The 24,303-nt window shown below is 51.9% G+C and overlaps 9 protein-coding genes across 9 annotated transcripts; 3 read left to right on the top strand and 6 right to left on the bottom strand.

The window, feature by feature from the left end:
* Nucleotides 1-349: 349 nt before the first annotated feature.
* On the bottom strand, nt 350-1,379 carry LOC117188514. Its single transcript, XM_033392515.1, has one exon. It carries the CDS (start codon nt 1,298-1,300, stop codon nt 371-373), a length of 930 nt encoding a protein of 309 aa, XP_033248406.1. The 5' UTR covers nt 1,301-1,379; the 3' UTR covers nt 350-370.
* A 2,187-nt stretch (nt 1,380-3,566) lies between these two features.
* On the bottom strand, nt 3,567-6,109 carry LOC108160694 (zinc finger CCCH domain-containing protein 13-like). The gene is made up of 2 exons (XM_017294845.2): nt 5,370-6,109; nt 3,567-5,273 (listed from the first exon to the last, which is right to left on the bottom strand). Exons 1-2 carry the CDS (start codon nt 5,960-5,962, stop codon nt 3,689-3,691), a joined length of 2,178 nt encoding a protein of 725 aa, XP_017150334.1. The 5' UTR covers nt 5,963-6,109; the 3' UTR covers nt 3,567-3,688.
* A 36-nt stretch (nt 6,110-6,145) lies between these two features.
* On the top strand, nt 6,146-8,815 carry LOC117188131. The gene is made up of 2 exons (XM_033391483.1): nt 6,146-8,514; nt 8,565-8,815. Exons 1-2 carry the CDS (start codon nt 6,247-6,249, stop codon nt 8,787-8,789), a joined length of 2,493 nt encoding a protein of 830 aa, XP_033247374.1. The 5' UTR covers nt 6,146-6,246; the 3' UTR covers nt 8,790-8,815.
* On the bottom strand, nt 8,805-9,686 carry LOC108160695 (bromodomain testis-specific protein). Its single transcript, XM_017294846.2, has one exon. It carries the CDS (start codon nt 9,584-9,586, stop codon nt 8,828-8,830), a length of 759 nt encoding a protein of 252 aa, XP_017150335.2. The 5' UTR covers nt 9,587-9,686; the 3' UTR covers nt 8,805-8,827.
* A 28-nt stretch (nt 9,687-9,714) lies between these two features.
* Nucleotides 9,715-10,206, bottom strand: LOC117187802. The gene has a single exon (XM_033390653.1). The coding sequence runs from the start codon at nt 10,204-10,206 to the stop codon at nt 9,715-9,717; it is 492 nt and encodes a 163-aa protein (XP_033246544.1).
* A 1,133-nt stretch (nt 10,207-11,339) lies between these two features.
* Nucleotides 11,340-11,980, top strand: LOC117188133. Its single transcript, XM_033391486.1, has 2 exons — nt 11,340-11,677; nt 11,728-11,980. Exons 1-2 carry the CDS (start codon nt 11,411-11,413, stop codon nt 11,950-11,952), a joined length of 492 nt encoding a protein of 163 aa, XP_033247377.1. The 5' UTR covers nt 11,340-11,410; the 3' UTR covers nt 11,953-11,980.
* Nucleotides 11,981-11,990: 10 nt separating this feature from the next.
* LOC117187803 (bromodomain testis-specific protein-like) lies at nt 11,991-12,746 on the bottom strand. Its single transcript, XM_033390655.1, has one exon. It carries the CDS (start codon nt 12,744-12,746, stop codon nt 11,991-11,993), a length of 756 nt encoding a protein of 251 aa, XP_033246546.1.
* A 131-nt stretch (nt 12,747-12,877) lies between these two features.
* On the bottom strand, nt 12,878-16,981 carry LOC108157963. Its single transcript, XM_033391484.1, has 2 exons — nt 16,575-16,981; nt 12,878-13,368 (listed from the first exon to the last, which is right to left on the bottom strand). The coding sequence occupies exons 1-2, from the start codon at nt 16,893-16,895 to the stop codon at nt 12,916-12,918; spliced, it is 774 nt and encodes a 257-aa protein (XP_033247375.1). The 5' UTR covers nt 16,896-16,981; the 3' UTR covers nt 12,878-12,915.
* On the top strand, nt 14,531-15,171 carry LOC117188132. Its single transcript, XM_033391485.1, has 2 exons — nt 14,531-14,868; nt 14,919-15,171. Exons 1-2 carry the CDS (start codon nt 14,602-14,604, stop codon nt 15,141-15,143), a joined length of 492 nt encoding a protein of 163 aa, XP_033247376.1. The 5' UTR covers nt 14,531-14,601; the 3' UTR covers nt 15,144-15,171.
* Nucleotides 16,982-24,303: the final 7,322 nt, after the last annotated feature.

Raw genomic sequence — 24,303 nt, forward strand, 5'->3', positions numbered from 1 at the left:
ATTAGTTGGGACATGAATCTTCGGGCGAATATTAATTGGGTAAATTATGACAAATTTTGAGTGAGAAATATTTCAATATCCCCAGGGGCTATCAGATGCTCAGCAGTTTTCCATGCCGCCCAGACTGCCACTCGCATTAGGTATTCATGAGTTGCAAGCGAAGCCAAGAGGAGAGGAGGTAGAGGTAGAGCTCCCCAAAGGACTGCCAAAGGTGAAAAAGGAAACAACAGACAGGACTTCCCCTTGAACTCTCGAGTGCATCCGCTTAGGATAAGCCTCATTATCGTGGCAGATTATGACACCCGTCTTCAGCAGAGCTTCCCGGAAGGCAGTCCTCCTTCAAGTGGAGCCCTTCTCCGATCAAACTGTTTTATTGAGTAACCAGAGGAGTGACGGTGTGCCCACCAGTCAGTGGAATATTAAACTGGGGATGATGGTCGATAAGGTCGAACTGCAGAATCTTGTAGGTGGACACCAGCCACTGGCCCATGCAGCGACTGTTCTCCCGCACGTTGCCCATTCGCGTAGGTTTGACGGAGTAGTCCCGCCGGAAGCGCACAAAGATCTCGGCAAAGATGAGCGGATGGGCCGCGACCAGCGACGAGTTGTTGGCATTCTGCCGCATCAGACTGTTCACCTCCTCGAGATCCTTGGACGAGCTGAAGTCGTTGCTGCGACGCAGCGCCACGTAGACCACGTCGATGAAGGCGAACTTGTGGCCGTAGTGCTGCAGCAGCTGCACCTTCAGCGGAATGACGCGATGGATGTGACGGCGCTCGAAGCGCATCATTTGCAGCCGCCAGTCGTGGGTGCCGTCTATCAGGTCGTGGCTGATCTGCTTGTACCCCATGGGCGTGGAGCACCTCTCGACATTGCGCGCCCGCTTGCGCCGGATGAAGTCGGTGATGATGAGCGCCCCATGGCTGGAGTTCTCCACGAACTTGGCCTCCGAGAAGGCCCAGTCGCGCAGAATTTTCAGCTTCAGCAGGCTCAGCTTGCTGACCAACAGACTCCACGGGCCGTAGAAGTAGATCAGGGCCGGCAGAGACACCTCCCCCGGCGTCTCCACGCCGCGCACAACGTCCACCTGTATGCTGAGGTGATTCGTCTCGTTGCTCCTCTGCAGATCGGGCACCGGATTCACGTACGTCTGGCGCGCCTTGGCCGGGGCTTGCGTCCCCAGCACACGGATCGCTCTCCTCACCTGGCCAGGGGGCGCTGGCGGACTGCCCTGGTATACCCGAGGACATATCCGGCGCATCAGCGGAAGGTCGAGTCTCAGATTCATCGGGAGCCTCATGTTTCCATTGTTGAATTTTGATCAAACTTTCTTAGATGTTAGCCGAAACATATCGCTTAAATCAGAGCCCTATTTTCCAAATGACGCGACAGTCAAAGGCTAGTCGGAGAGCAGGGAAACCTCGGCCGCAATGCAATTAGGTAACCCTTAGGTAACCATTGTTTGTATTTCATAAACCTTGACAGATCTAATTTCTCATATTGACAGCAACAATGAGTCCTAATTGCGCCAACATGGAAGGGAATCGACTCCACGTGGGACCTCCTCGGGTGGCATCCCGCAGGAATTTAGCAGACATTGATGCAGGGCACATCATGCAATTATCGAGTGCATTAGCAAATGCGAAACGCATCCAACGCCTCGCCCTGCCCTGTCCTGCCCTGCCCTGCCCTGCCCCGCCCTCTTCCTTTGATTGTTTGTCTTACGAGTGGCGTGTGCGATTGGCGCTCATCTGAAGGATAAACAAACAATAGGGATCCGGAGGAGACATGCCACCAGACACGCCCCATTCCACATGCCACATGCCACATTAAGCTCAAATATGCGGCATTCCTGCCCACAGACAGACGTGTCTATAAACTTAATTCAAATCAATTTAATTGCTCGACGACTGATGCAAATTTCATAGGGATAATTGAGTGGAGTGCCAGCTCATAAAATATTTGTCAACGCAGGAACTGATATTAGTTGCCTCAAAATGTCACTGATAATAGAATGGAGATGGTTCTCTCTCCAAAACCCCCCTTTTTTAATCCTCAATGAAAGCATTTCCATCTGTATGGATGCCGGGAAAACTCTTTAACTATTCAGAGGATACAAATCCTAAAACCATCTATGTTTCATGCCGGAGATTTATCAAACGAAATATGAAATGAAACGTAACGCAACGAAAGGACAACAATAAAGCAACTGAATGAATAAATGCAGAAGAATGGTCGAGAACAAGTGGAAAAGCACCGAGGGATTTGCTGTGAATCGAGTTGATGCCGAAATGGAAATGCGAGTCGAGTATTCCAGAGTATTTGGGCACACAAAATCCCCATGTAATCCCACCGGCAGAGCGGTGCGGACACCGGGCCCGGCCCCGGCCCTGGCCCTGGCCCGACCCAGCCCCGGTCACCCCAGAGAGAGAGCAAAGTATTGCAATAAAATATGTTAAGTAAATACGGGAAAGAGTGTGGGTACGGGGAAAGGAGGGCAAAACTAAACAATAAGCCAGAAAGTACGCTTGATTAAGTTTAACTTCCGGTCTGTTATAAATTGAGCATTTATGTGGGATTTGTTTGCGAAAAGCGTTTCTACTTTGTTGGTCTCTGGTCTTCTACCAAAAATCTATCCCAGCCAAACAGCCAACCATCTATCCATCCGTCCATCTGTCCATCAGTCGTCCATCTATCCAGACTCCTCTCTCTCTCTCGGTTTCATCGTTTGTCCTGTCTGTGCAGCACACACACACACACTCTCGTATGTCTATTTCCGGCGGAAGTGGTGAATAAAACATGAAACGAAATAAAATGACGGCCGCCCCAAGGCACAGGCAGTGGTAGAGGTTGAGGTAAAAAAAAGGAAAGAAAGAAACTTTTAGTGGCCTAAAGTGAACATCCGTTGGTGAGCGAACATCCAGGCTCTGGATTTTGTTTTGTTTGCTTTGGCGCAAATGGCTAAATTATTCGTAAACCGGCCAATCGAAGGGTCAACAAAAATTAAATGGCAAACATTTCGTTGATAAACTCTCAAGCCAGACAGAGCCGTCGCCGAAGCTCTGGGGGGGGGGCAGAACGAAATATGCCATAGATGCCAAAGAACTAAGGCATTTAATATCCGTAAATAAAATATTCAATTTCCTCCAAACTGACAAACCTAGGAAATGGTCAAGAGACAGAATATTTACCTGCTTGCAGATGTGATACGAGAATAATGTCTCTGTTAAATCGAAGCGAAAGCCGGCCGCCCTACAACAACTTCAGCGAAGTATCTTCAGATATTCCGGCCATCAGAATATTATAATTCTATTCGAAATGGTAATTATCTTTATTGCCCTGGCCTAAGGCACTCAAGTGGCCAATCTATTGCATTTCAAAAGACCATAAGCTGCAGTTCGGAGCCAAATCTCATTTGGTAGAGTGCTGGGTCCAGGACTAGGGACTGTGCTAATCGTCTGCATCATTAACGATCCTGTGGCTAGATTGACCGCAAATTATTTTACCAGGATTTCCACTTGGCAAAGGAATAAACCCAAGCCCAAAGGAGCAAATATTTCTGTTGATTTCGTTGTTTGTTGGGTGCTTTATTCATTGGGGAAGCTAACAGATTATGGAACTAATATGTTGGTTTGGGCTATTGAAGTACTGGATGGCTTGGGCTATGGGAGGTTTTCATTGATGAGTCTTAGGGACAACAGGGATTCATGCAGTAGCCGCAGCAGTTCGAGTAGCAGAACCCTCCACAACAGTAATCGCAGGGATAGCAGCGGGGGGTGCAACAGTTGCAGCCGCATGGCTGGACGCGGTCATACCCCTTTTTGATCATATGTTCGATAATGGCGCCTGAGGGATATTTGTTCTTCGAGTCGGTCCTTGGGGAAACCTTTTTCTTCTCTGGCTCTGGCTCTAGCTCTGGCTCTAGCTCTGTCTCTAGCTCTGTCTCTAAGTCTGTCTCTAGCTCTGTCTCTAGCTCTGGGGATCTTATTCTTATCTCATCGGTTATCTCCTCATGAACATCGATAACCATCTCCTTGCCGTCCGAATCGAGTAATTTTTCTTCCGTCTCCGACCTGTAGACCGTCCTTACTTGCAGCATGGACACATTATCATAATCATTTTGGTCAGTACTTTCTCCAGGCCTGAGCAATTGTTTGTCATTGACAAACGACCTTGCCGTAGAAGCAAACGACGGACCGCCAGCCGAGGCCATATTATTCTTGTGGTCCATTTTAGAGACATTCTCGAACATCACATCCGTATTTCTGCTGGCCGCCGAATCAAGTCGAATTTGGTTATCCGCCTTGACAGTCTTCTGGTACACAACGACATTGGGCTCCGACTTGAAATGATGTCCACTGGCACTGGGTTCAGATGCTGAAATCGATCGCGCTGGTCGCATCGCCGATCGCTCGCTGATTTTTCGACTATCTTCCGATCTTACATTGTTGATGTTCGGTGTGAGGCCATCTCGGTAGCTGCTTGGGGGTTCGTTGGACGATCTTCGATCACTTGGACGATCACTTGGACGATCACTTGGACGACCGATTGACTCGCGGGTTCGACTTCTGGACGATCGACTATCCTGTGACTCGCGTTTTCGATCCCTTGACGATTGATGATCCTGTGGCTCGTGTCTCTGATGGTTCTCTGATTGGTATCTTTGATCTCTTTGAGTATCCGTTGGCTGGTGTCTTTGAGAGTCCTCTAATTGGTATCTTTGATCTCTTTGACGATCACTTGACTCGCGGATTCGACTCCTGGACGATCGACGATCCTGTGACTCTCGTTTTCGATCACTTGATACGCTTCTTCGATCACTTTGTGGGTCGACTCGATTACTTGACGATTGATGATCCTGTGGCTCGTGTCTCCTAGGGTCCTCTGCTTCTGAGTATCTTCGATCTCTTGGAGTATCCTTTGGCTGGTGTCTTTGAGAGTCCTCTAATTGGTATCTTTGATCTCTTTGATGATCCTTTGACTCGCGGGTTCGACCACTGGTCGATTCACGATCCTGTGACTCGCGTTTTCTATCACTTGATACGCTTCTTCGATCGCTCTGAAGATCCCTTGATTCGTTTCTTCTAGCACTTTGGGGATCGCTGGACTCGTGGGTTCGATAACTTGACAACTGACGATCCTCCGACTGGTATCTTTGATCTCTTTGATCACTTTGAGGATTGTATGTAATATGCTCGCCAGATTCTACCGAATAACTCAAATCGGACAGAGATTGCACGGTCTCTATGGTTTCTGCGTCAACATCGCCCAACATGTTAAGAGACTGAGTGTTCTTGATCGTCGTCGTTCTGGTCGTTTCCGACAGAGATTGCAGGGTCTCTATGGTTTCTGCGTCAACATCGCCCAACATGTTAAGAGACTGAGTCTTCTTGATCGTCTTCGTTTCCACCACCGGCTTGGAACCGTCCTCCGGGTACTTGGTCACCGTCATGTGAACGGTATTTATGTACTCCGTTTCGCCTGTGCGGTGCGTTAGCGCCTTCTCCTCCCCGAATATGTCGGTGACGGCCGTGTACTCAGACCCATCTTCGTCTTCGGGCGTTTGGGACCCCGAGTCCACGGAGCATATTTCAGGATCGTAGGATATGTCTGTCTGGGTGAAGGCATTTTGGCAGGGGCAGCTGTAACTTTCTCTGCTTTGCCGATTGCCTCTCCTCCGGCACCTTCTCTTCTTCGGGGCCGACTGGCCGACTTCTGGATTCTGCGGCCACTGTCCACCGCCTTCCCCCTGGCAGCCGCATAGGCACATGCACGGGGTACATTGGGGATGCACTAAGCCGCAGTTCCCGAACCGCATACAGAAGAAATTAGGACCGGGCACACACTCCTCGATGCGGTGGGCCATCTGCATAGCCTGGGCATCGGAACGGCACATACATTGGGGGGGATTCTGGGGCTCATTGCCATTGCCCGCCGGGCATCTCCACATGTAGCCGTGCATCTTGGATGGGACACAACATTCAGAGTGTTCTTTGATATGGGAGGAACCGCCAATTACATTTAACGCAATGAGTGAATATGAGAAAATTTTGGGTGCCCAACAAACAATTTTTTTTGTTGTTTATTTTTGTTTGAAGTTTTATTCAGAGTAACCCATTTCTAGGCCATATAGAGACCCTTTTATACAAAATCAAGGGTTCCCATAGTTCCAGTCTAAAAATCATCCGTATTTTGGTTAGCTTTCACAGGATTTAAATTAAAAGTAAAGAAAATTATTGTGTGGAAATGAGTAGCGATCAGAAGAGACTGAATGAATTCTTTAAGAAGCTCGATTTTGCCAAGTGGTACACTGGCATTTCCGAGTACCAGCTGGCGGCCATTGGCGGCATCTCCGACGGACTGCAGGACGACTTTGAGCAGGGGACCGGCTTCCGGGTGGAGAAGTGCCTGAAGATGCTCGGCGTCCATCCGGTGATCGGCATGCGGAAGATCCTCGCCATGGTGCGGCTCAGTCGGGGCAACGATCTGGCCTTCCTCTTCTTCGTCCTCGAGGGATACTACAAGACACGCCACAAGGACGGCGTCTACAGCATCAACGAAAAGCTGCTCATGGTCGCCATATCCAAGATTGATCTGCTGCCCACGCTCAAAGAGCTGGACCGGATCCTGCCACCGCCGCAGCTGAGTCGCCTGGATGCCCAGTATCTGCAGCGGATGAACCCAGATTCGGTAAAGCAGCCCAAGAATTCCACCGCTGCACTGATCAAAAGGTCGAAGGCCACCAAGAAATACGCCAGAAATCCGTACAGCCAGCGCTTGCGGCGGCCTGTGTCCAATCCCACGTGCTACGCCCCAAAGGAAGAGCCCAAGCTTGTGGTCAATTTTCCCTTTTGGGCGCGGGGTTGTCAGCCCGACTACGGAAAGTCGCGCGATCCCCACTGGTTTTCCGTCTACAAGCTCGATCCGGGGAAGCGTGTAGTCAAGCGCACCCTCGACGAGACCATCGACAAGTACCTCCAGCTGATGGAGCTGTCAAGCCAGGCGGACACCAATGAAGAGTCGAAACTGGCCTACGAGAAGGCCAAGCAGCAGCCGATGTTCAAGGAGCCCGTCCTCTGCACGTACCACCAGGCGATGCTCGAACAGGCTCAGCAGCTCAAGGATGAGCTCACCGTGAAGGCGCGGGACCGTTGCCTGGAGATGGCGGACCCCAGGCTGCCGAACAGCAGGGTGCGGAGGAAGCGCATCATCGACCAGCTGGAGTACGACATCGAAGCGTCCTTGGAGCGGTACTACCAGGCCAATCGCACCGATCAGCTGAAAGTGCTGGCCCTCAAAGACGACAGCTGTGTGGTGTGCCAGGAGGCGCTCGTGAAGATAGCCTGGCCCAAGCCTGGCCAGAAGGCGGGAAGGGCTCTGGTGGGAGAGCACTGCCCCATGGCGCACACGGCCACCACAGAGGCATTCACGGGTAGGCGGTTGAGCGGTGGTGGACTCAACAGCGATCCCCCAGAGACGGAGGAGGTGTCCTTCAGGTTGGCCGGCGGTGGCCTGCACATGGACAAAATCGACTTCAACCTGGAGCCGGTGCCGAAGAACCCAATCGAGGTGGACGATTGCGAGGGCCACTCGGAGGCACCCAAGTCGCACATCAGCTTTCTCTTGGATGGGAAAAAGATCAAGCACATGGCCCTGCCCCGGGCCAAGCCAGTGAAGCCCTCTGGCTGCAAGTTCTACAGCACCATCAAGCACACCAGGAAGAGCTTCTTCCGAGCACCTGGCGACCACTTGCCGTACAATTTCCGGTACCATCGGGTGCTGCAGTCGGGCCAACCAAAGCCCTACGACCTGGCGAAAATCATCACAAAGTCGATTGTAAAGGCACTCGAGAAATCGCAGAACGAGGAAATGACTGGCGAAACGTGCCCATTCGTACAACCCTTCAAAAAGCTGCTGCCAGAGCTGAAGAATGAGGAGCCGAACAGACAGCAGTACCCAGCCTCGAAAGATTCCACTTTTCCCTCGTCTGAAACCACAGAATCCTTGGACGAATCAAGCGATCACAGCACCCGCAGTCACGTGGATCACAAGGTGGAAATCGTGGATGCTGTGGTGCGCTGTGCCAAGGCCATCTGGACAAAGAAGGCGGCCATCAAGAGGGCCGAAATGGATCGCAATGAACGGGAGAAATCGAAACACTCCCCCAGTCCCGAGGTGTTGCACTACGACATGGAGCACTTTAATCCAGATGATGACGAGCTCATGGATCGCATGCTGTCCGACGGCATGAGAGAGCTGAAGAAGAGCCACCGCTTTGTGCTGGCCACCCTGCCGGACTCCCACAAGATTCCCGTGCTCCGGCAGTGGATCAAGCGGCGTTACGGCAAGGTCTACTCTTGGCGCGAGCTGCAGGACAACCTCAACGAATCGTTGGAGGTCTTCGAGATGGTCTCAAGGCTGCAGAGCCATCCTCCCAGGCCGGACAAAATGGGCTTAACCACTATGCCCGAATCTAGGCAGAACTATGCTTACCACAAACAGACCATGGCAGAGGTAACTATGCGAGCGCACTTATCGCACATCTCATCCCATCTCATCTGCAGGCGGATCGAGTAAGGAAGGCGTACTTCACGCGGCTGAACAATGCGTACTTGGAGCAGATGACCGCCTGCTGGTATGCCATGGGGAACTACCTCTGTCCGGGCGGACCGCCGCGGAAGACCTTCTACGCCTACATGGCCTCCAATCACAAGGATCTGTTGCGGGTCAAGCCCTGGAACGGGGAGCACATAGACCGCCGGAAATTTGGCGATAAGAAAAACAAATAAATCTTTATTCTCCGGCTCGGGCTTCATTTACAACTAGTCTATAGGTAGATCTTGGAACGGGTGCGACGGCCGGAACTATGACCCTTGCTGGCCAAGTACCTCACAATGGTGCACTTCGTCTGGGTCTTCAGGCTTTCCAAGTTGAACTCCATGCCGCCCTTGATGATCGGGATGTTCTCCATCTCCTTGATTATGTGAATAACCCTGTGCAGGACTTCACCCCTGAGCTTCTTGAGCCTGTCGCCAAGATGATTATTCTCCTTGGCAGTCCATGGACGCACGGCAGCCTCATTCGACGAACGGCTCTGGAGCTGTTGTCGACGGGCCCTAGTCATTTTAACGCCCCCATCCTCATGCGGATTAACTGGTGCGCCAGGGATCGTGGCGCTCGGAAACATGCTGCTCACGGCATTCTTGGTTTTGGTGTCGCTCCTGTCAGTGGAAGCGATCTCGGAAAACATAGCCTCAAAGATGGCCTGCAGTTTCTTGGCCATTTGGTGGCACAAATGGTCTGGCGTAGTGTAGAGATACGTGTTGTCGAACATCAGGCGCACGTCCCGCACAAATTCATCGACATTCGCGTACAGTCCGGCCTGGCAGCGAGTCCTGATCGAGCTCAGATCCATGGGCTTCTTGACAATATTGTGGTAGTCGTGCAGGCCCAAATATGGTGCATCTATCGGCTCGTAGAATATCCAGGCCAGTTTCTTGTATTGGCGGGAGAACAGCTTTCTGATGATGGCCTTGCAGGCTTTGCTCTCCGGAAAAGGCTCCGGGTTACGGTTGCGGTTCGACATTTTTTTTCGGTGAAAATAAAGCAATAAGAATTGAAAGGCAGTTTGAAACTAATCAAGCTCACGACGTCACTCTGAAATCGAATGAGTTGGCAACGCTGCAGCACAGGGTTGCTCTGACTGTGGAAGTATTATTTTTCAGTGAAAACATTGAATTTGCGTATGTTATATGTGGTGACGACCCAGGGGCTCGAATCGGAGATTAGCTCCTCGGCGGACATCAAGTGGGGCGTCGAATAGTTGCGGCGGAAGCGCATGAAGAGCTCGACGAACACGTGCGGCAGACTGTGATCGGGCTTGGACAGCTGCTTCTCGAAGTGGGAATCCACCTGGATCAGAGCCTGCTTCATGGCGTCCAGATCCGCCTTCGACTCACAGTCGGCCACATGTCGGAGGCCCAGCATGGCCACATCTACGACTGCATAGCGCAGCCCGAATACGTTGCACAGGTCCACGTTTATGGGCACCGCCTTCTTGATGTCCTCCGGGCGGAAACGCATCAGATCCGCGCAGCACTCGTGGGGCAGCTTGCTGGCCTCCCTGGCCATTTGGTAGGTCACATTCGAAGTGTAGAACTCGTCGACCATCTCGGGCTGGTCCCGCAGTTTCCCCATGTCCGACATTTTGACCGCCAGCGCCTTGGTCTGCTCCAGGAAGGCGTCCTGCCGGAAGTCGTGGTCCCAGTACCAGCGCAGCCTGCACAGCTGGAGCTTGCTCAGGCAGTAGCTCAGGGGACTGTACTCGTACCACCAGGCGATGCTCGAACAGGCTCAGCAGCTCAAGGATGAGCTCACCGTGAAGGCGCGGGACCGTTGCCTGGAGATGGCGGACCCCAGGCTGCCGAACAGCAGGGTGCGGAGGAAGCGCATCATCGACCAGCTGGAGTACGACATCGAAGCGTCCTTGGAGCGGTACTACCAGGCCATTCGCACCGATCAGCTGAAAGCGCTGGCCCTCAAAGACGACAGCTGTGTGGTGTGCCAGGAGGCGCTCGTGAAGATAGCCTGGCCCAAGCCTGGCCAGAAGGCGAGAAGCCACCACTGAGGCATTCACGGGTAGGCGGTTGAGCGGTGGTGGACTCAACAGCGATCCCCCAGAGACGGAGGAGGTGTCCTTCAGGTTGGCCGGCGGTGGCCTGCACATGGACAAAATCGACTTCAACCTGGAGCCGGTGCCGAAGAACCCAATCGAGGTGGACGATTGCGAGGGCCACTCGGAGGCACCCAAGTCGCACATCAGCTTTCTCTTGGATGGGAAAAAGATCAAGCACATGGCCCTGCCCCGGGCCAAGCCAGTGAAGCCCTCTGGCTGCAAGTTCTACAGCACCATCAAGCACACCAGGAAGAGCTTCTTCCGAGCACCTGGCGACCACTTGCCGTACAATTTCCGGTACCATCGGGTGCTGCAGTCGGGCCAACCAAAGCCCTACGACCTGGCGAAAATCATCACAAAGTCGATTGTAAAGGCACTCGAGAAATCGCAGAACGAGGAAATGACTGGCGAAACGTGCCCATTCGTACAACCCTTCAAAAAGCTGCTGCCAGAGCTGAAGAATGAGGAGCCGAACAGACAGCAGTACCCAGCCTCGAAAGATTCCACTTTTCCCTCGTCTGAAACCACAGAATCCTTGGACGAATCAAGCGATCACAGCACCCGCAGTCACGTGGATCACAAGGTGGAAATCGTGGATGCTGTGGTGCGCTGTGCCAAGGCCATCTGGACAAAGAAGGCGGCCATCAAGAGGGCCGAAATGGATCGCAATGAACGGGCGAAATCGAAACACTCCCCCAGTCCCGAGGTGTTGCACTACGACATGGAGCCGACGGCATGAGAGAGCTGAAGAAGAGCCACCGCTTTGTGCTGGCCACCCTGCCGGACTCCCACAAGATTCCCGTGCTCCGGCAGTGGATCAAGCGGCGTTACGGCAAGGTCTACTCTTGGCGCGAGCTGCAGGACAACCTCAACGAATCGTTGGAGGTCTTCGAGATGGTCTCGAGGCTGCAGAGCCATCCTCCCAGGCCGGACAAAATGGGCTTAACCACTATGCCCGAATCTAGGCAGAACTATGCTTACCACAAACAGACCATGGCAGAGGTAACTATGCGAGCGCACTTATCGCACATCTCATCCCATCTCATCTGCAGGCGGATCGAGTAAGGAAGGCGTACTTCACGCGGCTGAACAATGCGTACTTGGAGCAGATGACCGCCTGCTGGTATGCCATGGGGAACTACCTCTGTCCGGGCGGACCGCCGCGGAAGACCTTCTACGCCTACATGGCCTCCAATCACAAGGATCTGTTGCGGGTCAAGCCCTGGAACGGGGAGCACATAGACCGCCGGAAATTTGGCGATAAGAAAAACAAATAAATCTTTATTCCCCGGCTCGGGCTTCATTTACAACTAGTCTATAGGTAGATCTTGGAACGGGTGCGACGGCCGGAACTATGACCCTTGCTGGCCAAGTACCTCACAATGGTGCACTTCGTCTGCGCCTTCAGGCTTTCCAAGTTGAACTGCATGCCGCCGTTGATGATCGGGATGTTCTCCATTTCCTTGATTATGAGAATAACCCTGTGCAGGACTTCACCCCTGAGATTCTTGAGCCTGTCGCCAAGATGATTATTCTCCTTGGCAGTCCATGGACGCACGGCAGCCTCATTCGCCGAACGGCTCTGGAGCTGTTGTCGACGGGCCCTAGTCATTTTAACGCCCCCATCCTCATGCGAATTAACTGGTGCGCCAGGGATCGTGCCGCTCACGGCATTCTTGGTTTTGGTGTCGCTCCTGTCAGTGGAAGCGATCTCGGAAAACATAGCCTCAAAGATGGCCTGCAGTTTCTTGGCCATTTGGTGGCACAAATGGTCTGGCGTAGTGTAGAGATACGTGTTGTCGAACATCAGGCGCACGTCCCGCACAAATTCATCGACATTCGCGTACAGTCCGGCCTGGCAGCGAGTCCTGATCGAGCTCAGATCCATGGGCTTCTTGACAATATTGTGGTAGTCGTGCAGGCCCAAATATGGTGCATCTATCGGCTCGTAGAATATCCAGGCCAGTTTCTTGTATTGGCGGGAGAACAGCTTTCTGATGATGGCCTTGCAGGCATTGCTCTCCGGAAAAGGCTCCGGGTTACGGTTGCGGATACGGTTGCGGTTCGACATTTTTTTTCGGTGAAAATAAAGCAATAAGAATTGAAAGGCAGTATGAAACTAATCAAGCTCACGGCGTCACTCTGAAATCGAATGAGTTGGCAACGCTGCAGCACAGGGTTGCTCTGACTGCCGGAACTAGTTCTCATGAACGTTCGGTTAAACTTTTAGTGTGGAAGTATTATTTTTCAGTGAAAACATTGAATTTGCGTATGTTATATGTGGTGACGACCCAGGGGCTCGAATCGGAGATTAGCTCCTCGGCGGACATCAAGTGGGGCGTCGAATAGTTGCGGCGGAAGCGCATGAAGAGCTCGACGAACACGTGCGGCAGACTGTGATCGGGCTTGGACAGCTGCTTCTCGAAGTGGGAATCCACCTGGATCAGAGCCTGCTTCATGGCGTCCAGATCCGCCTTCGACTCACAGTCGGCCACATGTCGGAGGCCCAGCATAGCCACATCTACGACTGCATAGCGCAGCCCGAATACGTTGCACAGGTCCACGTTTATGGGCACCGCCTTCTTGATGTCCTCCGGGCGGAAACGCATCAGATCCGCGCAGCACTCGTGGGGCAGCTTGCTGGCCTCCCTGGCCATTTGGTAGGTCACATTCGAAGTGTAGAACTCGTCGACCACCTCGGGCTGGTCCCGCAGTCCGACATTTTGACCGCCAGCGCCTTGGTCTGCTCCAGGAAGGCGTCCTGCCGGAAGTCGTGGTCCCAGTACCAGCGCAGCCTCCACAGCTGGAGCTTGCTCAGGCAGTAGCTCAGGGGACTGTACTCGTACCACCAGGCGATGCTCGAACAGGCTCAGCAGCTCAAGGATGAGCTCACCGTGAAGGCGCGGGACCGTTGCCTGGAGGTGGCGGACCCCAGGCTGCCGAACAGCAGGGTGCGGAGGAAGCGCATCATCGACCAGCTGGAGTACGACATCGAAGCGTCCTTGGAGCGGTACTACCAGGCCATTCGCACTGATCAGCTGAAAGCGCTGGCCCTCAAAGACGACAGCTGTGTGGTGTGCCAGGAGGCGCTCGTGAAGATAGCCTGGCCCAAGCCTGGCCAGAAGGCGAAAAGCCACCACTGAGGCATTCACGGGTAGGCGGTTGAGCGGTGGTGGACTCAACAGCGATCCCCCAGAGACGGAGGAGGTGTCCTTCAGGTTGGCCGGCGGTGGCCTGCACATGGACAAAATCGACTTCAACCTGGAGCCGGTGCCGAAGAACCCAATCGAGGTGGACGATTGCGAGGGCCACTCGGAGGCACCCAAGTCGCACATCAGCTTTCTCTTGGATGGGAAAAAGATCAAGCACATGGCCCTGCCCCGGGCCAAGCCAGTGAAGCCCTCTGGCTGCAAGTTCTACAGCACCATCAAGCACACCAGGAAGAGCTTCTTCCGAGCACCTGGCGACCACTTGCCGTACAATTTCCGGTACCATCGGGTGCTGCAGTCGGGCCAACCAAAGCCCTACGACCTGGCGAAAATCATCACAAAGTCGATTGTAAAGGCACTCGAGAAATCGCAGAACGAGGAAATGACTGGCGAAACGTGCCCATTCGTACAACCCTTCAAAAAGCTGCTGCCAGAGCTGAAGAATGAGGAGCCGAACAGACAGCAGTACCCAGCCTCGAAAGATTCCACTTTTCCCTCGTCTGAAACCACAGAATCCTTGGACGAATCGAGCGATCACAGCACCCGCAGTCACGTGGATCACAAGGTGGAAATCGTGGATGCTGTGGTGCGCTGTGCCAAGGCCATCTGGACAAAGAAGGCGGCCATCAAGAGGGCCGAAATGGATCGCAATGAACGGGCGAAATCGAAACACTCCCCCAGTCCCGAGGTGTTGCACTACGACATGGAGCCGACGGCATGAGAGAGCTGAAGAAGAGCCACCGCTTTGTGCTGGCCACCCTGCCGGACTCCCACAAGATTCCCGTGCTCCGGCAGTGGATCAAGCGGCGTTACGGCAAGGTCTACTCTTGGCGCGAGCTGCAGGACAACCTCAACGAATCGTTGGAGGTCTTCGAGATGGTCTCGAGGCTGCAGAGCCATCCTCCCAGGCCGGACAAAATGGGCTTAACCACTATGCCCGAATCTAGGCAGAACTATGCTTACCACAAACAGACCATGGCAGAGGTAACTATGCGAGCGCACTTATCGCACATCTCATCCCATCTCATCTGCAGGCGGATCGAGTAAGGAAGGCGTACTTCACGCGGCTGAACAATGCGTACTTGGAGCAGATGACCGCCTGCTGGTATGCCATGGGGAACTACCTCTGTCCGGGCGGACCGCCGCGGAAGACCTTCTACGCCTACATGGCCTCCAATCACAAGGATCTGTTGCGGGTCAAGCCCTGGAACGGGGAGCACATAGACCGCCGGAAATTTGGCGATAAGAAAAACAAATAAATCTTTATTCCCCGGCTCGGGCTTCATTTACAACTAGTCTATAGGTAGATCTTGGAACGGGTGCGACGGCCGGAACTATGACCCTTGCTGGCCAAGTACCTCACAATGGTGCACTTCGTCTGCGCCTTCAGGCTTTCCAAGTTGAACTGCATGCCGCCGTTGATGATCGGGATGTTCTCCATTTCCTTGATTATGAGAATAACCCTGTGCAGGACTTCACCCCTGAGATTCTTGAGCCTGTCGCCAAGATGATTATTCTCCTTGGCAGTCCATGGACGCACGGCAGCCTCATTCGCCGAACGGCTCTGGAGCTGTTGTCGACGGGCCCTAGTCATTTTAACGCCCCCATCCTCATGCGGATTAACTGGTGCGCCAGGGATCGTGGCGCTCGGAAACATGCTGCTCACGGCATTCTTGGTTTTGGTGTCGCTCCTGTCAGTGGAAGCGATCTCGGAAAACATAGCCTCAAAGATGGCCTGCAGTTTCTTGGCCATTTGGTGGCACAAATGGTCTGGCGTCGTGTAGAGATACGTGTTGTCGAACATCAGGCGCACGTCCCGCACAAATTCATCGACATTCGCGTACAGTCCGGCCTGGCAGCGAGTCCTGATCGAGCTCAGATCCATGGGCTTCTTGACAATATTGTGGTAGTCGTGCAGGCCCAAATATGGTGCATCTATCGGCTCGTAGAATATCCAGGCCAGTTTCTTGTATTGGCGGGAGAACAGCTTTCTGATGATGGCCTTGCAGGCATTGCTCTCCGGAAAAGGCTCCGGGTTACGGTTGCGGATACGGTTGCGGTTCGACATTTTTTTTCGGTGAAAATAAAGCAATAAGAATTGAAAGGCAGTATGAAACTAATCAAGCTCACGGCGTCACTCTGAAATCGAATGAGTTGGCAACGCTGCAGCACAGGGTTGCTCTGACTGCCGGAACTAGTTCTCATGAACGTTCGGTTAAACTTTTAGTGTGGAAGTATTATTTTTCAGTGAAAACATTGAATTTGCGTATGTTATATGTGGTGACGACCCAGGGGCTCGAATCGGAGATTAGCTCCTCGGCGGACATCAAGTGGGGCGTCGAATAGTTGCGGCGGAAGCGCATGAAGAGCTCGACGAACACGTGCGGCAGACTGTGATCGGGCTTGGACAGCTGCTTCTCGAAGTGGGAATCCACCTGGATCAGAGCCTGCTTCATGGCGTCCAGATCCGCCTTCGACTCACAGTCGGCCACATGTCGGAGGCCCAGCATAGCCACATCTACGACTGCATAGCGCAGCCCGAATACGTTGCACAGGTCCACGTTTATGGGCACCGCCTTCTTGATGTCCTCCGGGCGGAAACGCATCAGATCCGCGCAGCACTCGTGGGGCAGCTTGCTGGCCTCCCTGGCCATTTGGTAGGTCACATTCGAAGTGTAGAACTCGTCGACCATCTCGGGCTGGTCCCGCAGTTTCCCCATGTCCGACATTTTGACCGCCAGCGCCTTGGTCTGCTCCAGGAAGGCGTCCTGCCGGAAGTCGTGGTCCCAGTACCAGCGCAGCCTCCACAGCTGGAGCTTGCTCAGGCAGTAGCTCAGGGGACTGTACTCGAGCTTCAAGTGCGGCACAAAAGTACCCTTCACAATCATTTTGCTCGAGTTCCTTAAGCTGTTCGGCATCATGCCGAAGCGTTTCTCGATGATCGGGTGGCACATCAGCGGCTTGCGCGGCTTGGCCAGTGGGCTGACGCTACGTATAAGCCCGTGAAACATCTCTTCGTTGCTACCGATTTTCAATTTCAATTCCGAATATTGTAAGTGACTGTGAGATTCGTCCTGGACACCCAAAGTCAGGGCTACTGCGATGCGAGAGACGGCCCCAATTCAGGGTTATTCCGGCAAACATATTCGTCGCATAGTTAATTATTCAAGTGCTCCAAGTTGTCCGGCATTTATCATAATGAATGTGGGCGCATGTCTGGACCACAGGCCGCCTTTCCCCCGGGAAAGTTATTCCTCCCCCTTCGCTCCCCCCCACAGAAGTTAATCTAATTCAGGCCCAATGTCAACAGTCCCTTTTTCAGACGGAAGACAGGCGCAAATATAAATGTATTGAAGCAAACATTGGATGGACCTCCAACTCCCGTCCCCTCGCCGCAAGGCATCCCACAGAGATTTTCCGATTTTACGCCCAAAAATTTCATCGGTCAACCGCTGACGCCAGTTATTTTAGGCGCTCTGTTAGTTTTGGGGCAGCCATCAGAAATATATGTAGTTTGCATATTATTTTGTTGTTTATACAAATATACCCTTTCAGATGGTATTCTGGCATCTATCTAGCTTTTGTGATGCAACTTTGTTTCATAGAAAGCCTTGCGCTGGGTTACTGTGGAGGCATTGCTCTGAGAGGAGGATCCACCATCATTACTCATTGACTAGTATTTAGGAGTAGAGGTGGGCATGGCTCAACAGTCAACAAGTCAACGCTTAACAGAGGTACAATAAAATCCCCTGTTAACACAATTCCTATATCCCGCAAACTTGAGTTCCACCATTCGTTGGCCTTGCCTGCTGTTAGCTTTTGCTTCCCCTCCTGCTAACTTGACTTCCACATTCCCCTGCTGCTAGCTTTCAATGCACGAAGGCAATCGCTCTCTTTACCTGTTAACTCGGATTCCATAAAGAGCGTGGCGCAGCTGTTAGCCATCATATCTTACGGCAACACCTTTTCAGTCTTACGTGGACGGCATTGGAGCGTAGGGCATGGGGCAAATTCCTGCTTATCGCATGGCAATTACAACCGAGCTCTAACGACTGACCCACTTGCGGCTGCAGGGGGGATGACTGGGAGAGGGTCCGTGCCTGGGGCTGACCTTTGGCACGCACTTAAACGCATCGCTCTGTATGGGTAAGTGACGACGACACTGCACCGCAAAGGGAAGCCACGATATGCAAAGCGGGCTTAAGGCGCGAGTAGCTCCAATTAAAATCGAGTTACCAGGCTGCTGCTCCTGCTCCTCCTGTTCCTGCTCCACCAATTGAAAATTATGCATGCAACACGAGTATAACAGACAATTGGAGAGCACATCCGAACGGAGAGGGAGAACCAAAGCGGTGGTTAAAAAACGCAGGAATTACTTGGGCTCCAACATGGGATTCCTCTTAAACCTGTCGATTCATTGATAGCTGGTTGTCTGAGAGACGTCTGGAACCTGTTTTCCCAGGCGACCCAGGCGAGCCAGCGATGATGCAATTTCCCTTTCTACCAGCATTGTCAGAGGTTTCTAGATAACACCCCAACCCCTACCCCTACCCCTACCCCTACCCCTACCCCGAGCCGTGGGGCAAATCAGCAAATACGAATTCCCGCCACACTCAATCAGTTGACAGATGAAATTATACACCTCGGGCCTATGGGCAGGTGCTAAAAGGATCGCCACGGGATCACGGGGCCCTGTGCCCTCCTCACACATCAAACCCAACAAAACGAGAAACGTGTGAGGCTGTCAGAAAGAAGCCTCCATACGTGCTGGTACCTGGGCCCGCATCTCATTGGAATCGGGCGATAGTAGTCCCTGTATAAGAAAGAGCAGGAGGAGTTGCACAAAAAGCGGCAATATGAAAGCCCAGCACAAAAAAATGAAGAGACAGCAGTAGAGAAGGTTCCGCACAGAAATGAGAAGATATGAGAAATGTACATTTGGACAGGCTACACACGGGACACAGGCAGCGCGAGAGAGAGAGGGAGAGAGGGAGAGAGGGAGAGAGAGACAGTCACATGTCAAACATTCTTTTGACACTTTGTCATAGCATCTCCCAGTGACACTTGTCAGCAGTCGGATTTCGCATTTCGGTGGAATGGATGCTGCTGCTGCTGCTGCTGCCGCAGTTGATTTATACCCATACATTTACACATACACTTGTTCTTTCTGTATCTGCTCGCGTGTCGGTGTGTATCCGCATCCCCATGGCATTTACTTATGAATCGCTTTGAATTCAATTTTGCTAATGCATGATGAATGCCTGCGACACATCGCATCGTCAATCGTAGTCCCTTTTTTGGGTAGGAGCATACTCTCCGCTTTGGTGAGATCGGGGGGTGCTTTTTGGGAGCTAATATATAGGACATATCCGAGGGATTGGCCTGAGGAATACTTGAGAGATGTACAAGGCTATAAATAAGATATTTCTCCTTTAAATTTTCATTTTAAAAGATTTTCCTTCCTTTCCATAAATAACTAATGGAAAATATAGATGAAAACCATCATTGATCGAACGAAAAGGATTTCCTGATCGTTTCTAAGCCTAACACAAGCCTGTGACTGTCCGAAGGAACCCCCTCCATAAGAATATGTTTGCAAGCCCCCACAAAACGGAATTCCTTTAAGCTCATAGCACCATTTAGCATCCGAAAATGTTCTTTTCCTTTCAAAACTCGATTTCAACCTTTCACCCTGCCCGGAATATACAACTTTTCAAGCAGAAAATATGATAATCAGTCTTGAGAGAAACTTTCGTTGGAAGAGTCCCCCGTGGTGGTGGGGGGATGGGGGGATGGGGGGATGGGGCTGGAACTAACCAAATTAGCGGGCCGCCGAATTGAGTGAACAATTTTGCTCTTTAACTAGCGATGAGATGGCGGCCATTTATCAGGGCATCTAATCTAATCCTTTCAGTGGTCAAATAAATTAAAATGGAAAGCCTTTTTCGCCAGCCACTAAATTACACCAAAGATAATTAACCAACCTGTGGGTGGGGATGGGATGGGGTCTTTATTAGGTCTACGACCCAGCGCTCTCGGCGGAAGGGGGAGTGGCGGTGGCGGTGGCGGTGGCGGTGGCGGTGGCGGTGGGGAGGCGTCCATGGAGCAAAAACAGAAATTATAAAATGGTGTAAAATGATAGAAGGACGCGGCCAGCCGTCCTTGGCGTCCGCAGCGCCGTCCCAGCGCCTCGCTGGCTATTTCCGTTGGCAGGCATTTTTCCAAACGAAGTTTGCAAGTAATCATGAAAAGGTAATTTAATAAAAGCAAAATCGAGTAACATAAAACTAATTTACGGCCTGAAATTGGCTGTGAAAAGCGGCGCACAGCATCAGCGGCACAGACCATGAGGCATGTGAAAAATCAGCAACTCGGAGGAGTCCTGGCCGTACGGCAATTGAGGGCGGGGTCGATTCAGGTCAGGGCTGGTCAGCTTTGAAGTTCAAGGTTAAGCACAATTCACGTTTTGAGGGGAACAGTCGGCTTTTGGGTTCTTTGGGGTCCAACCAGCTGTAATGATAGACCCGCTCAAGGAGAAGGGATGTCCGGCCATTGTCGGACACAGAAGCAGCAACAATGAGCGGACACAAAAATCGAGCAACTGCTGACACACATGGGGAGGGGGGCACACTCCTGCCCCTGCCCCTGCCCCTGCCCCTGCCACACTCGACCGCACGTATGACAAAACAATTTGGAAGCATATTTATTCTACATATTTCTCTGCTGGGCTTTGGACTTTTGGCCAGTGTCCAAGCGGTGGAAATATGCTGCCACAAAATGTTGCAAGGCCAAGAGCTGCAGCAAATATTGCTAAAAATTCGAAAGGACAACATGTTAAAGTTGAAGCAAATATCTTTGCCACTGAGCAGGGTCCTGGCCTGGCCTGGCCTGTCCTGTCCTTTCGTTTCTATTGGCCAGCCTGGCATTCTCCATGGCTGCAACATGCCACTGCCACTGCCACTGCCACTCCCACTCCATCTCTCTCCCTCTACCGCTCTATCTCTATCTCTGTTTCATTCCAAATCAAAGTATTTAAGCAGGAATTTCCACATATTCGAGAGGGTATGTGCTGTGTGTCTGTCCCTTTTGCTTTACTTAAAACTTGCTTTAATGCCACTTTATGCCTCGGCATGCCGCAGAAAAACTGGAGCAGCAGTGGGCCCCCAGCTGGAGACGACGGAGATGGGTATGGGGTATGGGGAAAGTTTTCTTGCCTACGCAAATGAGACCCAATTTCGAGAGGAGCAACTTCGGGGAGTAGGTCACGCGAGCCATCAAAAGAAGAGGCCGGAGAGGCGCAACTCAAAAATGGGGGGGGGGGGGGGGGGGGAAACTCCAACAGTTTATTTGGCAAGAGTTTTGGTAATTGAGTGAAAAATAGTTGGCAACAGCTGCTGCCAATGAGCATTCGCTTCAGATGCATCGACAAATTCAAAGGAGCAATACTGCGCTTGTCTTTAAGCAAGAGCTCAGAGCATCTGGCTGCGATTAGCATATGTTATCTTCCAGCAGGCTCCTGATGAACCCAGGACCCAGAGAATATGTCGCCAAACCATTCGCAGATGTTTAAGCCTCCATTTGTGCCCCCACACGCGGCCCATAATCCAGAACAGAAAACAGAAATGTTAAAATCCATTTTAATTTCTATTATGCAAATTTACTCAAGTGCCATGTGTCGGGGAGCTGTCCGGGCCCCATCACTTTTAGGGCCCACTTCAAGGGCCCCTCCACCCAGCCCCCCAGCCACCCAACTGACACACATGCTGGAGGATGCGGCCAGTGGCAAGTGGCAGAGTCTAGTCGCCGGATTCGCCTTGTCCCGAATGCATAATAATATCATTATAGAGACGAGCCATGCCCCAGCCCGGGCTCGGGGTCAAGACCGGACACCACCCCCAAAGAGAAGGCAGTCCTAATCCTGGCTAGCAAAAACTTTTAGCTAAAATAATTTTTGGACAAAAATTTGAATGCAGAAATTCCCGTAGCTGCTGCTTCTGTTGCAAGCCCTTCATTTTTGACATGGCCAATTCAATTTATGAAAATACTGCACAAAGGGGAACCGGCATGGCCATATGTGGGGCACGGAGAAGCCCAATTTGAATGCTTGCCGAGTGACACATGCGACATGGAGGCAGGGTCTGGGACAGCAGATGGAGCTGCGAAAGCAGAGGATTCGGCAGACGGCAGTGGGATCAGGAGCAGCAGCAGCAGCAGCAGCAGGAGACAACATTGCTGACGACAAAGCAAAGTGGGTCAAAAATAGAGGAAAAAATGCGAGGCATTTCTCGCGGGTGTCACAGCCAAGCACACACATGCACACATGCACACACGTACACCTCTGCCAGCCCCGCTTCGCACATGTTAAACATCCTCGCGCCCTTGTCCTGCCTCTCAGCCCCCCCTCCCCCACCTCCCACGTCTCTGGCCACAAAGGCCCAGCGGTGTCAGCGGCGGCACTTTGACATTTTTGGAGCAATGTGCCCTGCGGCTGGAACGAAGGCGAGTGGCAACAGGGCAGCCAGTGGGTCTTGAGCTGGAGCCCTGACTGAAGCCGCGACTGGGGCATGCTCTCTGTCTCCTGCCGCTTGGGTGAAAGGCAAATCATGTGCGGCAGCGGCAGCAAAAAATTACATTAGTTTTACTCAAAACGAAGTTGAGATACCCTTCGGAGGCGACTGTACGCTTGGTGCCTGGCCAGGCAGGATTTGTCCAGGAAACGGACCCATGCAAGTATTCAGTATTTACCGAGTCGATCAGTGCCGAACCCTTAGACCAAAGCCAACACAGCCCTCGCTTGGGGAGGGTATAACAATGCAACATGCAAATAGAATAAATGGAGCAGGACCGGCGAAATGGGGTACTGGCAGCAGGACGAAAACAGAAATGCGGATAGGGGCGGTGGGGGACTGGGGGACTGGGGAAAGGAACCACGACATTGATTTCGCATTTGGCATTCGGAATCGTGCTCGGGGGCTTCCCCCCAGAGAGAGGCGCGAATCAGTTTACGTATGTCAATGGCGTTCGTTTCCTTTTTGTAATAAAATTTTATGAGCCGCCGTCGCCGTCCCTGTCGCCGTCACCGTCGCCTCGGCATTGTCAATTTTTATTGTTATTGTTTCGGCAACATAAACTTGAAATCGATTAGAGCGAGAGCCAGCATACAGCACACAGAATCGAGTGCAGCGGCGAGAACGAGAGCGAGGGAGACAGCGCGACAGGAGCGAGAGGAGCCACAACTTTCACAAGTCAAAAAGCTCAAGTGACAAAGTTTTCTTTTGATTTATGGCCCGGAATCAGGAAAACGCATAGAACGCCACCGATTCCCCAGCTCCAGCCACTTCTACAGCCAATCCTCCTGCTCCAGCTCCATCTCTGACTCTGACTCTTTCTGCCAAGAAATCAAAAGTCATCGTCGTCATTCGGCCAGATAAGTAAAAGCCAAAAAAAAAGAGGAAATAAAAATTAAGGCAAGCAAAGTCAAAAAGTTGGCCCACAGGCTGAACAAATAAATCACACAAATTAAACACAGAGCCAGCGACCAATGCAATTGGATGTCGGAAAGTTGCAAAGTTCTTCTGCACGACTCCACTCCACTCCTGGAAGGGGAGGGGGGGGGGGGGGGTTCTCCGAGAACTGAAGACGTAGCAGATTGTGCCAGTCGCTTTTATGATGCGGCCAGGAAAAGTTCTCTCCTCGGCGACTGGGCTTTCTCCTTCTTATTTTTTATGCATTTCCCTTAATTGCATCAAACTGGGCGATTGTTTGGCCAGGGAATTGGCCAAATAAATTGTTGTTGACAAAGCAAGTAAGCGATATGATCTGGGAGGTACTTAGAAGTGCAGTAAAGGCCAAAAATTAATACTCCTCTTAGCCTAGAGCCAAGGATTTCTTATAATCACTGTATCCCCACAATATATACAATGTACTTCCTCCAATTGCCGGCCAATCATTTCGACTTATCAAATTCCCATTAACAATCGATAACTCCAGGACTCCAGCATCCCCGTTATCTGCGAGTCCCAGGGAGGGTCTCCCTCATGAGATGATTGCTCGACGCATTCACACGTAAGTCGTTTGTAATTTAGTCGAGTTCATAATCATAATTATTATGGTCTGGGGTGGGGTGGTGGCATGTGGGCTGCCAAGCACTTCCCCGAGTTCTTTGGGCCTTTATTTGCTTCCTTTATTGTGCGGTGCTCTTGTCCTGCCACTTCCTGTACGGGTGTGTCCATAACATGCGCAAATAACATAATTTCTGGCATTAAAATCAATTTTCATCTTTCCCCAGACGCCGTCAATTGTAGCAGCTGCTCCCCAGATTTTCTTTCACTTGTACGAGTACACCGGAATCGTTTCCGTTCTATTTGCCATGAATTGGCCGTGGCATTGTCGTGAAAATAATGCAAATAGTAATTTCTG

The sequence above is a fragment of the Drosophila miranda genome, chromosome 3 (assembly GCF_003369915.1).
Source record: "Drosophila miranda strain MSH22 chromosome 3, D.miranda_PacBio2.1, whole genome shotgun sequence".
In the NCBI taxonomy this organism is placed as follows: Eukaryota; Metazoa; Arthropoda; class Insecta; order Diptera; family Drosophilidae; genus Drosophila; species Drosophila miranda.

What these genes read in the sequence shown, in the direction of transcription:
- LOC117188514 (XM_033392515.1), bottom strand. Translation starts at nt 1,300, where the DNA reads ATGAGGCTCCCGATGAATCTGAGACTCGACCTTCCGCTGATGCGCCGG.
- LOC108160694 (XM_017294845.2), bottom strand. Translation starts at nt 5,962, where the DNA reads ATGCACGGCTACATGTGGAGATGCCCGGCGGGCAATGGCAATGAGCCC. An exon ending in AAGACTCAGTCTCTTAACAT is followed by an intron (nt 5,274 to 5,369) that starts GTTGGGCGATGT and finishes GTCTCTTAACAT; the next exon opens with GTTGGGCGATGTTGACGCAG.
- LOC117188131 (XM_033391483.1), top strand. Translation starts at nt 6,247, where the DNA reads ATGAGTAGCGATCAGAAGAGACTGAATGAATTCTTTAAGAAGCTCGAT. An exon ending in ACAAACAGACCATGGCAGAG is followed by an intron (nt 8,515 to 8,564) that starts GTAACTATGCGA and finishes TCTCATCTGCAG; the next exon opens with GCGGATCGAGTAAGGAAGGC.
- LOC108160695 (XM_017294846.2), bottom strand. Translation starts at nt 9,586, where the DNA reads ATGTCGAACCGCAACCGTAACCCGGAGCCTTTTCCGGAGAGCAAAGCC.
- LOC117187802 (XM_033390653.1), bottom strand. Translation starts at nt 10,206, where the DNA reads ATGTCGGACATGGGGAAACTGCGGGACCAGCCCGAGATGGTCGACGAG.
- LOC117188133 (XM_033391486.1), top strand. Translation starts at nt 11,411, where the DNA reads ATGAGAGAGCTGAAGAAGAGCCACCGCTTTGTGCTGGCCACCCTGCCG. An exon ending in ACAAACAGACCATGGCAGAG is followed by an intron (nt 11,678 to 11,727) that starts GTAACTATGCGA and finishes TCTCATCTGCAG; the next exon opens with GCGGATCGAGTAAGGAAGGC.
- LOC117187803 (XM_033390655.1), bottom strand. Translation starts at nt 12,746, where the DNA reads ATGTCGAACCGCAACCGTATCCGCAACCGTAACCCGGAGCCTTTTCCG.
- LOC117188132 (XM_033391485.1), top strand. Translation starts at nt 14,602, where the DNA reads ATGAGAGAGCTGAAGAAGAGCCACCGCTTTGTGCTGGCCACCCTGCCG. An exon ending in ACAAACAGACCATGGCAGAG is followed by an intron (nt 14,869 to 14,918) that starts GTAACTATGCGA and finishes TCTCATCTGCAG; the next exon opens with GCGGATCGAGTAAGGAAGGC.
- LOC108157963 (XM_033391484.1), bottom strand. Translation starts at nt 16,895, where the DNA reads ATGTTTCACGGGCTTATACGTAGCGTCAGCCCACTGGCCAAGCCGCGC. An exon ending in TGCGGGACCAGCCCGAGATG is followed by an intron (nt 13,369 to 16,574) that starts GTCGACGAGTTC and finishes CAGCCCGAGGTG; the next exon opens with GTCGACGAGTTCTACACTTC.